This window comes from Carcharhinus amblyrhynchos, chromosome 7 (assembly GCF_965287045.1).
Source record: "Carcharhinus amblyrhynchos chromosome 7, sCarAmb.v2.hapA, whole genome shotgun sequence".
NCBI lineage: Eukaryota > Metazoa > Chordata > Chondrichthyes > Carcharhiniformes > Carcharhinidae > Carcharhinus > Carcharhinus amblyrhynchos.
The window spans coordinates 119,094,459-119,108,285 of record NC_137330.1 but is presented as its reverse complement, the minus strand read 5'-3'; the positions used below and the strand labels follow the sequence as shown (position 1 = coordinate 119,108,285).

Below are 13,827 nucleotides of genomic sequence, written 5' to 3'. Positions count from 1 at the left end.
AGATGCCTCTTAAAAATCCACTAAAATCGTGATCACCTATTCTAATATTTAATTGCTGGGTCAGTGTTGGCTAATGCTCTTGTTGGAAATCATAGAATCCTACGGTGCAGAAAGAGGCCATTCGGCCCTTCGAGTCTGCACCAACCACAATCCCACCCAGGCCCTATCCCTATATCCCTGCATATTTACCCACTTATCCCTCTAATTTATGCATCCCAGGCACTAACGGCAATTTAGAATGCCAATCAACCTAGCCTGCACATCTTTGGATATTGGATCCCCAGTTGTTGAAGCAGCTTGTTGGTGTTTTGCATTGTTAAAGGCACCATATAAATGCAGTCTGTTGCTATGCACACTATCCTACTGCTTGAGGCAAACCAATATCTTGGTTGCCTTGCAACTGATGGGTTTATAACATATACCCCCATATAAACCCTCGACCTGGCTCCTGATCTGTACCACATATCTGTGCTCCATTTCCAAACTGCTTCCCCCTGCAATCAATGGTTTGCTGTCCTTGACCGGACTGTTTTTGCCTCCTGTTGGCCCACTTCCCTCTTGGGACAGCGGCAGTAATGGATGAAGAGCGAAGGATGAGGGGCGTGTGAAGGAGAATGTCCCATCATGGCATTTATTATTCTTTTGCTTCCCAACAGACTGGTTACATGTTCGGTAAAGGTGTATATTTTGCCGACATGGTTTCCAAAAGCGCAAATTACTGCCACACGTCGCAGGCCGAACCTGTGGGATTAATTCTGCTGGCTGAAGTAGCATTGGGGAACATGTGAGTAGCAAATCCCACTTTCATTGTCTGTATGTGTGTCTGTTTGTGAAGATTAATTCGCAATTCGTGAGAGAAGTGAGTTGATTTAGGAAGTGGAGGAGACCGCTCAGCCCCTCAAACCTGTTTTACCATTAGTTCATTGCTGATCTGCATCTTAACTCCAGTTACCTGTCATGGTTCCATCACCCTTAATACCGTCACTAATACTTCAAAATTTTCAACTGAAGCCCAGCCTCAACAGCGTTTTTGGAGGAGGAGAGAGTTCCAGATTTTTACTGCCCTTTGTGCCACCAATCTTGAATTTCTTGGAAGAGAAATCATACGGGGCTGAAGGTTTCTCTCTCCACAGATGCTGCCAGACCTGTAGAGTTTTTCCAGCATTTTCTGTTTCTATTTCTAGCTCTAATTACCTTCTGTCCTTGACTTCCCACCAGTGGAAATAGTTTTTCTCTATCAACTCCTTTAATAGAAGCCCCAAGGGCTATCTCTAAGTTAACAACTGTTTGTGGTAGTAATTTCTACGCATTCACCGCCCTCTGGATGAAGAAATTTCTCCTTGCCTCAGTTCTAAAAGTTTTACCCCTTATCCTCAAGCTATGGACCCCTATTCCGTACTGCCCAACCATTGGGAACATCTTTTCTGAATCTATCCTGTCTAACCCTGTTAGAATTTTATAAGTTTCTATGAGATCCCCTCTCACAATTCTAAACTCCAGTGAATATAATCCTAACTGACTTTGTGACTCTTCATATGAAAGATCTGCCATCCCAGGAATCAGCCTGGTAAACCTACGCTATACTCCATCTATAGCAAGGATATCCTTCCTCAGATAAGGACCAACAAAATTGCACACAATGCTCCAGATGTGGCCTCTCCAACACCGTAAAAATTGCAGCAAAACATCCCTATCCCGATACTCAAATCCTCTCGCAATGAAGGCCCGCATTCCATTTGCTGTTTTTACTGCCTGTTGTACCTGCGCGCTTACATTAAGTGACTGATGCACGAGGACACCAAAGTTTCACTGAGTATCCACCTCTCTCAATTTACACCCATTCAAGTAATAATCTGTTTTCCTATTTTTGCTACCAAAGTGGATAACCTGACATTTATCCACACAATACTGTAGCTGCCATGCAGATGCCCACACACTCAGCCTGTCCAAATCACACTGAAGCATCTCTTCATCCTCCTCACAGCCTACCCTCCCACCCAACGTTGTATCCTCTGCAAATCTGGTAATAATACATTTAGTTCCCTCTTCCAAATCATTAATATGTAATGTGAACATTTGGGGTTCTAGCACAGATCCCTGAAGAACCCCACTTGCCACTGACTGCCAATCAGAAAAGGACCCAGCTTTCTATCCATCTCAAGACATTACTTGCAATCCCATGTGCTTTAACTTGACATAGTCTGTTATGTGAGATCTTGTTAAAAGCCTCCTGAAAGTCTAAATAAAACACATCCACATATTCTCCTTGGTCAACCTTCAAAGAATTCCAATAGATCTGTAAATCCATATTGACTTTGTCTGATTAACACCTCAATTAGATCACCCACTAAGTGCAAATCTTGAGGGAATACAAATCTGGATTATACAGCCTGTATTTGTAATTTGACCTATCTGGTTCCAGTTAATTCTGTCTGATGTATCATTGTGGACTTGCGATGCCTCGAACTGATGGCTTGGTGATGTAAACCACCCCCAGCACTTGGCTCTACAGATTTGGAAGGTCCTGGATTCAATCCCTAGCCTTGGTTGCGTTCACTTACCTGAGCCCAGATCTAAGAACATAACGTAAGAAATAGGAGCAGGAGTAGACCATCTAGCCCTTTGAGCCTGCCCTGCCATTCAATAAGATCATGGCTGATCTGTCGTGACTCAGTTCCACTTTCCCGCCCTCTCCCCATAACCCTTAATCCCCTCTCTTATCAAAAACCCATCAACCTGCGTCTTAAAAATATTTAGCGAGGCAGCCTCCACCACTTCAACAGGCAGAGAATTCCAGAGATTCACCACCCTTTGAGTGAAGAAGTTCCTCCTCAACTCTGTTCTAAACCGCCCCCCCTTTATCTTGAGGCTGTGCCCCCTAGTCCTACTGTCTTTTCTGAGCGGGAAGAGTCTCTCCACCTCTATCCTATCCATCCCATTCATCATCTTACACGTCTCAATGAGATCTCCCCTCATTCTTCTAAACTCTAACGAGTACAAGCCTAGTTTATTCAGCCTCTCCTCATAGCTCAACCCCCTCAACTCCGGTATCAGCCTAGTAAACCTCCTCTGCACTCCCTCCAAGGCCAAAATATCCTTGCGTAAGTACGGCGCCCAAAACTGCACACACTACTCCAGCTGCGGCCTCACCAATGCCCTATACAGCTGCAGCAAGACCTCCCTACTTTTATATTCAATCCCCCTCGCTATGAAGGCCAGCATCCCATTCGCCTTCCTGACCACCTGCTGCACCTGCAAGCTGGGTTTTTGCGACTCATGCACAAGGACCCTGAGGTCCCTCTGCACCGTTGCCTGCTGCAGTTTTTCGCCACGTAAGTAATAATCCTTCCTACCATTATTCCTACCAAAGTGGACCACCTCACACTTGCCAACATTAAATTCCATTTGCCATTTCCTGGCCCATTCGCCCAGCCTATCTAGATCCTTCTGCAGACTCTCCACACCCTCCGCACAATTTGCCGTTCCCCCAATCTTGGTGTCATCAGCAAATTTCGACACCCTACACTCGGTTCCCTCCTCCAGATCATCTATATAAATGGTAAAAAGCTGAGGTCCCAGCACCGACCCCTGGGGCACTCCACTAGTCACCATCCGCCAATCTGAATAGCACCCGTTGACCCCCACTCTCTGCCTCCTATTTGACAACCAATCCTCTATCCACGCTAACACCCTACCCCCAACTCCATGTCCCTCGACCTTCTGCAATAACCTCTTGTGAGGTACCTTGTCAAACGCCTTCTGAAAATCCAGAAAGACCACATCCACCGGCTCTCCTCTATCCACTGCCCTAGACACATCCTCATAGAACTCCAGTAAATTTGTCAGACACGACTTCCCTTTAATGAAACCGTGCTGCATCTGCTCTATCAAGCAATTCCCTTATAGAGTTAGTCTCAGTGTCTCCCTTACCGAGTCAGCAAGAGAGAAACAAACTGTGTTCCTGCTTCAAGTCACTATCCACAACCCTGGTGGGGGAGACACTGTGGTCTAGTGGTCAAGTCACAGACTGGAGAGCCAGTGACTCAGGAAACCTGGTTCAAATCTCACTCATATCAGTGGATTTATTTAAAGATCACTGGACTGCAGAGAGCTGGAACATTGGCTTAAATTCAGTTAATAAATCTGGAATTGAATATTCCTACTGGTTCCTTTAGGGAAAGCAAATCTCCCATCCTGACTTGTCTTGTAAGTTGAGTGAATACCTTCATTGAGTGAAGCATCAGAAAGAGCAATGCCACACCTGGTCCTGTAGTCCTCCTCTCTAGCCAAAACTGGGGAATTGTATCTTACCGACAAGGTCTCAAACACTACCATTGCCACCCCACTGACAGGACAGACCCACCAGCAGTGGTGATAGTGGTAGAGAAGGGAGTCAGAGCCAACCCAGGGGTGAGAAAAAGAGATGTAGCTCTTGGAGCTAAAGGGATAAGGGGAGAGGGGGATCACGATATTGAATTTGATAATCAGCCATAATCAAAAGCAATGGCCTACTCCTGCTTCTGTTTTCTGTGTTTCTATGGGAGCATATGGGGACGTAAGTCTCACAATACACATGGTGAGGAAGGTGGTCTATTCTTATATACAGAGCCTGGAGAAAAATAAATGCAGAAGAGCCAGACTACTCAAACTCATTTTTTCAGGAAAAGTAGGTTCATAAAATAGTTTGAACTTCAAACAAATTAAGGCAGCCAGTAAAAGGACAGTTTGGACAGGTATCAAGAGGTCCTTATTCACCCGGAGGCTGATGGGCATTTACAGAAGGCGGTTTTCTGCCCAAAAGCAAGTTTAACCCATGGCACCACAATCCCCACCACTGGTAGGGCACCGAGGTGGGTTCCAAATCCACCCCTGCTGGAATGGGATTGAATTCCACGCCGTTGGTATCACTGATCCACACTGGCCATCCAACCAGCTGGCCCCCCAGCCCCCTCGAGAAGTCCAACAACATGCAATATTACATACTTGTAGGTCCCAGAGCTATGAATGATGATGATAGCAGCTCCATCTGCTTGCCATCACATGGCTGATGAGGACTTTCTCCCACTTTATAGTGTGGTGCTGGTATTTTGGAATGATTTACGAACCGATGTTCAGTGTTGTGAACACACATTGGCTCTCAGGCCCTGCAGTGGGACTTAAATCCAGAGTTTCCAACTCACTCTGGGATTAGACTTGGTAGCTTCCTACTGTGATGAGCTTTGAACTTTTCAGTTGAACTGATGGGCTCAGTTTGAGTCCAGTTTGTGGACTGAAACTGTTTGTGAGGGCACTTACTGTCAAATATTGTGTTTTCACAGGCACGAGTTGAAACGAGCAAATCACATTACAAAACTACCAAAAGGCAAACACAGCGTGAAAGGTAAGCACAGCTTGAGGCTGGGCATGAGGGCAGGGGCGGAGATGTGAGGGTAGAGGTGCGTGTGTGGGGAAGGTTTCTCGTCCGTGGAGGGATGTGTGTACCCCATCCTTTAGCAGCCCATAAATCTGCTCCCTGCATACAGGAATGAGTTGTGGGTTAACTTAGAAGGAGAGTTCTCCTTGGGCCTTTTAGACTGTAAATTCTTCCATTTTGTTCTCTGATGGAAGAACACTCAGATTTGGAAGCAGCATCTTCATCTCTCTCCCATTCCTGTGTGCTTCCTGGAGGGAAAAGATGAAGAGATTGCATTTTGATATCTGGTGAGGGTGGGGCTGCAGAGCAATCTGTGCTGTTGCTGGAAGATAGCTCTGGGTATCCTGAGACCCACTCTGCAGTTTAACATGATGGCAAGTGAAGCAGCAGCTTGCAAAGCGGACAGTGGTGGATGTTGTGGGTTAAGAGGAACTAGCTTCAATTACCTGTTAGGTTGCAGGGGACTGAGCAAAGGGCATCAGGCTGGCAAGGAATATCAATGACATCTCTCCGAGAAAATTCTGCTTTCTCTTTCTCCACAGGGGTTGGAAAGACAGCTCCAGATCCCAATGCCACCATCAAGATGGATGGAGTGGACGTTCCGTTGGGGAAAGGCGTCCAAACACAAGTCACAGATTCCAGTTTGCTGTACAATGAGTATCCTTCTCTACAAGAGAGCAGTGGGGCACTGATTAACTTTGAAACTAACCAGGTCTAAGACACAGCACCTGCACTGAGAAGATTGGGGAAGGGACCTTCAGTGGATGTGTTTTTATTTCAAACAGGCTGCCCACCTTTCACCTCTGATACCTGAGCACAAGACCAGAGGGAGGAACGATGGGAAGATGGCTTTGCTCTCACAGAGGTGAGGCTGATGAGAAATAGATTCAGACCCAACTGGATTCTGTGAGAGGGCTGGACCCATTGAGAGGGCTGCAAAGTGCTGACCTGTGGAATGACAGGAAGCCAACAGGAACTTATAGGATGAGGGACTTTCTCCCTGTCCCAATCCTCATAAAACGTCATTGCAGTCGACATTTAGCCAAGGCATAGTTCAGTCTCTAACTACACACCACTTTTAGCTGGGGCCAGTCCCTCATTGCACTCAACGTTTAGTCAGGGTCAGTCGCTCACTGCACTCCATATTTAGCCGGGGTCAGCCCCTCACTGCACTCACCAGCCAAGATCCCCAACACTTAGTGGGAGGATATCACACAGTGAACCCACTGTGCACTTTCTGCCCAAGACTCCCACACAACTACATTCTCACTGGCCGAGACTCAGTCCTTCAGGGCTTGTTAATGTGTCTAGTGAAGAACAGTCCATGAGTGAACGGGTTTTGCAGAATGAATCAGCAGGTGAAGGGACAGAAGAATGAGGTGAAACAGATTTTTTTCAAGTTTGTGGTTGTCTACCTTAACTCATAACTTTTCAGGTACATTGTCTACGATGTGGCCCAGGTGAACCTGAAGTACCTACTGAAACTCAACTTCAAGTACAAAAGCTCGCTGTGGTGAACACACTGCCTCGTAAACCCTCTCCCCTTAAATAAATCACCGCCATCTGCAAAATCAGGTTCCAGGAAGAGGCAGGGGTGGGGGGAGCTGCAGGGAGGGACAGGACTGGAGGTGATATTCTCACTCTCAGCTGGGCAATAGCCAACGGGAGGCTTCAGGCTGAGCTAAGGGAGAAAGAAGCCCCGTACCTGCAAACTGACAAAAGCCATAAATGAGGATGATTGTTATTAGATTTTTTTTAAGTGCAAGTTGACTACTTACCTTGGGGAAGGGGTTTGATTTGACTGTTAAAACGGCTGTTGATTTTAACTAGCCAGTGAAGTGGCTTAACTGACAGTTAGAAAGCATTTGGTTTACTTGTGAGAAACCTTATTGTGAGGTAGCAATCCCTACCCTTATAAAGACTGACAGACCCAGGGCAGTATAGTTGCTTTTTGTATTTGCTACCTTCTCTCCTCTTCATTTGAAAGGTCATTCTTTTTCTCCATTAACTGCATCCCTTTGGCATTTTCTTTTTCCATTTTATATTATGTGAGGAATAAAGGATAGCTTTAAAAAATAACCTTGCCTCTGTGTTTATTATAATGTTAGGATAATTAGTTGTATCTTCAAGTGCTTCATCTAACAGTGCGGTAAGGCTGGCCATTTGTTGCCTGTCATTCGCTGTGAGTATTGGGTAGCACTCTTGCCTGAGTCAGAAGGTCAGAGGTTTAAGTCACACTCCAGGACTTGAGCCTGTAATTCAGACTGACACACTCTCTGTGAGGTAGTGGGGGAGTGCTGTGCTGCCGGAGGTGCCATTTTTCTATTGTGATGTTAAACCTGGGCTTCCGGTGGTGTGCATACATTGGCTGCTGCAGTTCCTTGGCTGTAAAGTGCTCTGCGTTGACCTGAGATTGTGGGCTGTGGCATGGTACAAAGGATAAATTAATATTCATCAGTCATGACGAGGGGGTGGCTGTAAACATCATGGGCTTCCTTCACAGTGCATGGAATTGGGGTTCTCAAGCGAGGTTAACCACTCAGCCCAAACCAGTGACAGCAGAGGCTATTTCATGTGTACCTGAGGAGCAGATAAGACCTTGGTTTTAAACACTTAATCTGAAAGATGACAACGCCTAGTGCAGCACTGCAGTACTAACCTACATTTTTGTATTCAGCCCCTCAAGTGGGACTTGAACCCACAACTTTCTAACTGAAAGGCAAGGGTGACACCAACTGAGCCATGCCTCCTACCTAACAATAATGATGCAGTTAGACTGAGGTCCCGTTTTCATGACTTTGCTGCACTCTCACAATTACAGCAAAGGGACTGGAACAACATAGCATGCACTATGGTTTTTTTAAGACAGGTGAGTCGCATCAAATGACAGCAGAGGGCGAACTGACCCAGGGAAATGCTTAATTAGTAACTTCAATGTGTGTGAAGCCCTAAGCTCATCTCTTGACCCAGAGGACCCTGTTATTAGCACAGGGCAGTGTGCAATGTCAAGTCCTATTGTCCCATGGTTAGTTAATTAGATGCTCCCTGGCCAAGAGTGCAGGTCACTTGTGGTTACTTAGCTGTTTGAGTGTTGTTTTTAAACAAAAATATTGTTTTTCCATTTACCTCAGAGGGGATTTGACTCGTTATTTAAAACTTTTTGTTCCTTGGTTTATGTAGCTTTAAGCCTGTGAGAAGTTTTTCTGTATGTAGTATCTTTTGTATTCGATTGCTAGAGTCATAAACACAAGGAAAACCATTCGGCCCATTCTGTGCCTAATGGATGGGTCCATTTTTTGGATACAGACTTTGCTACTTAACACCATCTGCAGATACTTGTGCAACGATACACAGGTGAACTCTCATATTTATTAATGTTCACAGGTACTGACATTTTGTACAAGGAGATCTATGCTTCTGTATCCCAAAAAGTACCACACAGTTCAGCCCATTTGTCAGGCAAATGGTACAAAACTTTCAAATAGAGAATTACACTGAGGCATCTGTCCCCTGAGGTGACATTTAAAGATCCTATGGTGCTATTTGGAGTAAACATGTTCTTTGTGTTGTCCTGGCCAGCATTTAAGCCTGAACAAACATCATTAAAGATAAATTATCTGAAAAATATCATTGTTTTTTATGGGAATTTAGTGTGCCAATTGACTTGTTTCCTACATTACAATAGTGGCAATGTGAAATTGGTATGGGATATCCTGAACATATGAGAACTGCTACAGAAACATATTAATCATTTGTCCTTTCTGCTAAAGTCAGTTATTTTAGTGCTGTTTGGAATCTGGACATCCTGAAGCTATGTAGAGATATTTAAATACAAAACTGGTTTTCTTCACATGTGCTGGAGTGTCAGAAAAGGAGGAATCACACAGGCTATGAGACAGCAACAGTGTCTCTGGAATGAGCCTAGCAATGTTGATGTAGTTTGGCTTCTCAGACCTGATTGAGGTCCACTAACTCAGCATTGGCCAGGGATGAAAACCAGGTTTGTTCTATCCCCCTGTCCTCATCCTTGGGAGGTGGGAGGGTCCAGCTCTCTCCTATACCAGGGTGCTACCACTGCTGGTGGATCTGTTGTGTCATTCAGGTGGTGATAGTGTTTGAGACCTTGTCAGTAAGGCATAATTCCCCAATTTTTTAATTTGATTTATCACGTATTAGCATACAGTGAAAAGTATTGTTTTTTGTGCACTATACTGTTTATAGAGTGCATAGAGGAGAGGATGCAGAACATAGTGTTATAGCTGGGGTGTAGAGAAGGAGAAGCTTAATACAAGGTAGTTCCATTCAAAAGTCTGGGAAGAAGCTGTTCTTGAATTGGTTGGTTGGCTAGAAAGGAGGACTATAGGCCTGCCATTGTATGGTATTGTTCCTTCTGGTGCTTCAGTCATTGGGTGTATTTGCTCACCTTGCAAGACACCTCAGGATGGCAGATTTTCATTCCCTAAAGGAACCAGTAGGACAATCGACAGTAGTCAGGAAAATTTGTCTGAAACGTCACAAAACTGACGTGTCGCTGGAGACCTTCAGTCCCAGGGACATGTCAGGTGTTAAATTGATTCAAATCCAAACCAAATTGAAATTCTGAATGTGCCAGCTCTGTCCAGTGCAGTGATTTTGAATGCCTGTCCAGTGCAGTGGGGGGAGTGGTGGGATTTGAACCGGCGCCCGCGGCTCTCCCGGTTCCCCAGTCCTGCGCGCTGCCCGCGCCGCGCGCCGCTCGGTTTGTTTCTGCCGCCCTGGCGCACCCACAATGCCGCGCGGCGCTCTTTGAAAAGCGGCGCGGCGGATTCAAGATGGCGGAGGTGGAGGAGCTGCCGGATGAGAGTGAGTCCCGGGGAGAGCGGAGGGGGGAAGCGAGTACTGGAGAAAGCGAGTCCCGGGGGGGAGGGGCACAGAGGCAGCGGTACCCGGCTCCGTGTCCCCCACCTGGGGGAGCCCACATACCCGGGCCGGAGCTGGGGGGCTGAGCCGCCGCTACCTGCAGCCCCTCCAGCGGCCGTGGGAGAGAGAGAGAGTGGATCCGCCTGCTGAGGCCGAAGATCCGGCATTGACAGGCCGACCCGCCAGCCCCGTCCACTCTGCTGCAGAGCCGGGCAGAGAGCTCCAATGAAGGCGGCCCGGGCTCTGCCTGAGTAGGGCCGGCTGTCAGGCCCGGGTTCTCCCCACCCCCAGGGTCAGAGCCCAGCATAGACCCCCAAACAGACTGGGGGAAACTGGTTCCTTGCTTAGAAAATAGAAATCACAGCAGGAGAGGGGAGGGGTAATCACACTGCCACTGATGCAAGAAAAGTTGTGATATTTATTTAAATTTCAGACTGAATTTAGTTCCTTTTTGAATGTGTGTATTTATATATAACGGGTTGTTTGATAACTCAATGCTGCAGTTTGTTCTATTTTGCCAGAAGTCTTTAAGGTTGTGGGTAATTTGGTCAAACTGACTCTTGGGGGTTCCCTGTTTTTCTCCTTGGTTATTTCTGGACGTTGTCCAAAGAATTGGAATTTGCTGGCTGCAGGAATTGGAAACAGGTTAGAGGGACTGAATGGCTTATTCCCCTTTCCTGTAAAAGATGCAGGTTGCAATCTGGGGTGTCACTTTCCCATATTCCACCTTTTGTAAACTTGAGGTCATCCAAAACTCTGCTGCCACTGTCTTAACTCAGGCCAAAGCTGAGTTATCATCCCTGTGCTTGTTGATCTGGTTCTTAGTTAAGCAGTGCTTTGATTTTAAAACTCTCCTCCTTATTTTCAAATTTGTGACCCCACAATCCTGATATCTGTGCTCCACTAATTCTCACTTCTCAAACATTCTTGATATTAATACCTCCCATATTGGCAGTTATGCATTCAGTTGCCTAAATCCTTTTTGTTTAAATTATTTCACAGACTGAGGGTGTTTGTGGCCAAGTTAACATTAGTTGTCCATCCATTTTTGTTTCTCTTAAGTTTTGGAATATTCTCAATAAACCTCTCCATTGCTGTCTTCTATTTTAAAGGTGAGGTGAGAGTAACTGCTCTTGACATCAAGGCAGCATTTTGACTTCAAGTAGCCCTCACAAAACTGGAATCAGGGAAAACTAGTTAGTCACTCCTAGCACAAAAGAAGATGGTTGTAACTGTTGGCGACCAATCATCTTGGTCCTGGGAGTTCCTCAGGGTCGTGTCATCTAGGTCCAGTCATCTTCAGCTGCTCCATCGATGACCTTCCCTCCGTCACGTCAGAAGTATAGACTTTCACTGACTTGCAATTTTCAGCATTATTGACGCCTCAGATAGTGAAACAGTCTGTCCAAACGCAGCAAGATCTGGACAATATTCAAGCTTGGACTGACAAGTGCCAAGTAACATTTGTGCCAGGCAATGACCATCTCCAACAAGAATGAATCTAAACATCTTCCCGTAACATTCAGTGGCATTATCATTGTTGAATCCACACCCCCCACCCTCCCCTATCAACACCCTGGTGGTCACCATTAACCAGAAACTGAACTGTGAGGCTGGGATTTCTTAGAGAATTAACGTTTTGTGTGGTGTTTGGGTCATTTTCACAGCTATGCTGTATGAATGCTTTTGAATGCCATTTGTACCAGTAACATATCCAGACTCCCCAAAGCTTGTCCATCATCTACAAGGCACAAGTCAAATGTGTGATGGAATACTCTCCACTTGCCTGAATGGGTGCAGCTCCAACATTCAAGCTTGACATCATCCAGGACAAAACTGCCTGCTTGATTTGGCATCCCATCCTCTACCTTTAAACAACCACTCCCTCCTATACTGACGCACAGTAGCAGCAGAGTGTACCATCTATAAGTTGCACTGCAGGAACTCAGGAGCCCTTCAATAGCAAACCATTGACTTCTATGTCCAGAAGGACAAGGGCATAGATACCTGGGAACACCATCACCTGGAAGTTCCTCTTCAAACCACTTGCCACCCTGATGTGGAAATATATCGCCCTTCTTTAATGTTGCTGGGTCAAAATCCTGGAGCTCCCTCCCTAACAGTACTGTGGGTGTACCTACACCAGATGGACTGTGGCAGTTTAAGAAGGTGACTTACCACCACCTTTGGGGATGGGCAGTAAATTTTGACCTAGCCAGCCACACTCCCATCCTGTGAACAAATTTTAAAAAGGGTCATTCCTTAAAAGTTACTTCTTGAATCAAGCTTTTTGTCAGGCACTATTGTTGCCTTGTATGTTTCGATGTCACTTTTTGTTGCTTCACTCCTGTGAGGCGCATTGGAGTGTTTAATTACTCTGGCAGCATTCTATAAATATACATTTTTGCAGCAGAGTTTTTAATCTTTGGTCTAAGGCTCTCTTGGTTCTGGAGATGGGGAAAATAAAGCACATGAGAGGTCATCAGTTTTTTTTATATTTGCTCTTTGTTCACCCTTTCACACAAAATGCATCTGGAATGTTCAAAGTGTAATATAAATGCAAGTTGTTGAATTTCCCTATTGGTTGATGCTTTATTTATGTGACTGTGAATTAAGATTTTAGTTAAAGATTGCTGTTTAATGTCTCCTTGGAAGGAGGTCCATGTTGGTTTTTATCCATCCACACACAGTCTGAAAGAATGCTGATATATGTGAGAGGGAATGTTTTGTCATGTTTGAGTTATTTTCACATCTGTGCTGTATGAATGCTTTTGAATGCCGCTGTACCGGTGACAGCTTTGGGAACTGCAACCTCCGAATGAATCAAAGTTGTGGAGTATTTGTAAATTGCCTGACACACCAAAAGCATAGTCACAGATTTCAAGGAACTTAATCTGTGGTTCTTTATTTTTTATAGTTCACCCCTTTGATAAAACTATGTTGCTGTTGAGAGATCCTTTGCCTGCTCAAAAAGAAATTGGCACACTTGCAAAGGAAAAAGCTAAGGAGAGAGTTGGGGCAATTTAATTGGAAACTCTTTCAAAGGGTTTGCACAAGAATGATGGGCTGAATGCTCTCCAGTGTAGTAGGGTTGACGTGTGGTTATTAGTGGATAGTGGCCAAGATTCTGAGGTGCAGCATTGTGTAGATATAACAGTATGAAGTTTTCTGTTTGTAACTGGTTTTAGTAGAGTTGCTGGACTTGCTCAACACATTAGCAATGAAATGTGCAAGGATATCTACTTTGTATGGTGCTCTGAATTCATTTTAAATTACTGCCCCGACCCAATAACAGATCCTCAGTACTTATTGTCTATAGCTTATTATGCTTGACATGGACTCTCCTAACACCTTAGAGTTTTGAATTCATGTGACTATGTACTTTACAAATCTCACGCATCCGCCATTACATTTTAGTGAAATCCTGTGACAGCCCAGATTATTGATTTGTCATTCATTTAATTAAATCAATATGGCAAATTATTCATTCTGCAATGTAGTCTTCCCTATATAAA

General features: G+C 45.1%; 2 protein-coding genes across 2 annotated transcripts in view; both read left to right on the top strand.

The window, feature by feature from the left end:
- The window catches only part of parp1 (poly (ADP-ribose) polymerase 1), a 70,025-nt gene extending 62,539 nt beyond the window's left edge, over positions 1–7,486 (top strand). The window contains exons 20-23 of the mRNA XM_080193026.1: positions 657–784; positions 5,319–5,380; positions 5,956–6,070; positions 6,849–7,486. Coding sequence (XP_080049152.1) covers positions 657–784; positions 5,319–5,380; positions 5,956–6,070; positions 6,849–6,930 — 387 coding nt within the window. The 3' untranslated portion in view covers positions 6,931–7,486. The remainder of the gene's footprint in view (positions 1–656; positions 785–5,318; positions 5,381–5,955; positions 6,071–6,848) is intronic.
- A 2,721-nt stretch (positions 7,487–10,207) lies between these two features.
- The window catches only part of lin9 (lin-9 DREAM MuvB core complex component), a 128,008-nt gene continuing 124,388 nt past the window's right edge, over positions 10,208–13,827 (top strand). Inside the window, exon 1 of the mRNA XM_080193027.1 lies at positions 10,208–10,255. Within this exon, the coding sequence (XP_080049153.1) occupies positions 10,225–10,255 (31 nt within the window). The 5' untranslated portion in view covers positions 10,208–10,224. The remainder of the gene's footprint in view (positions 10,256–13,827) is intronic.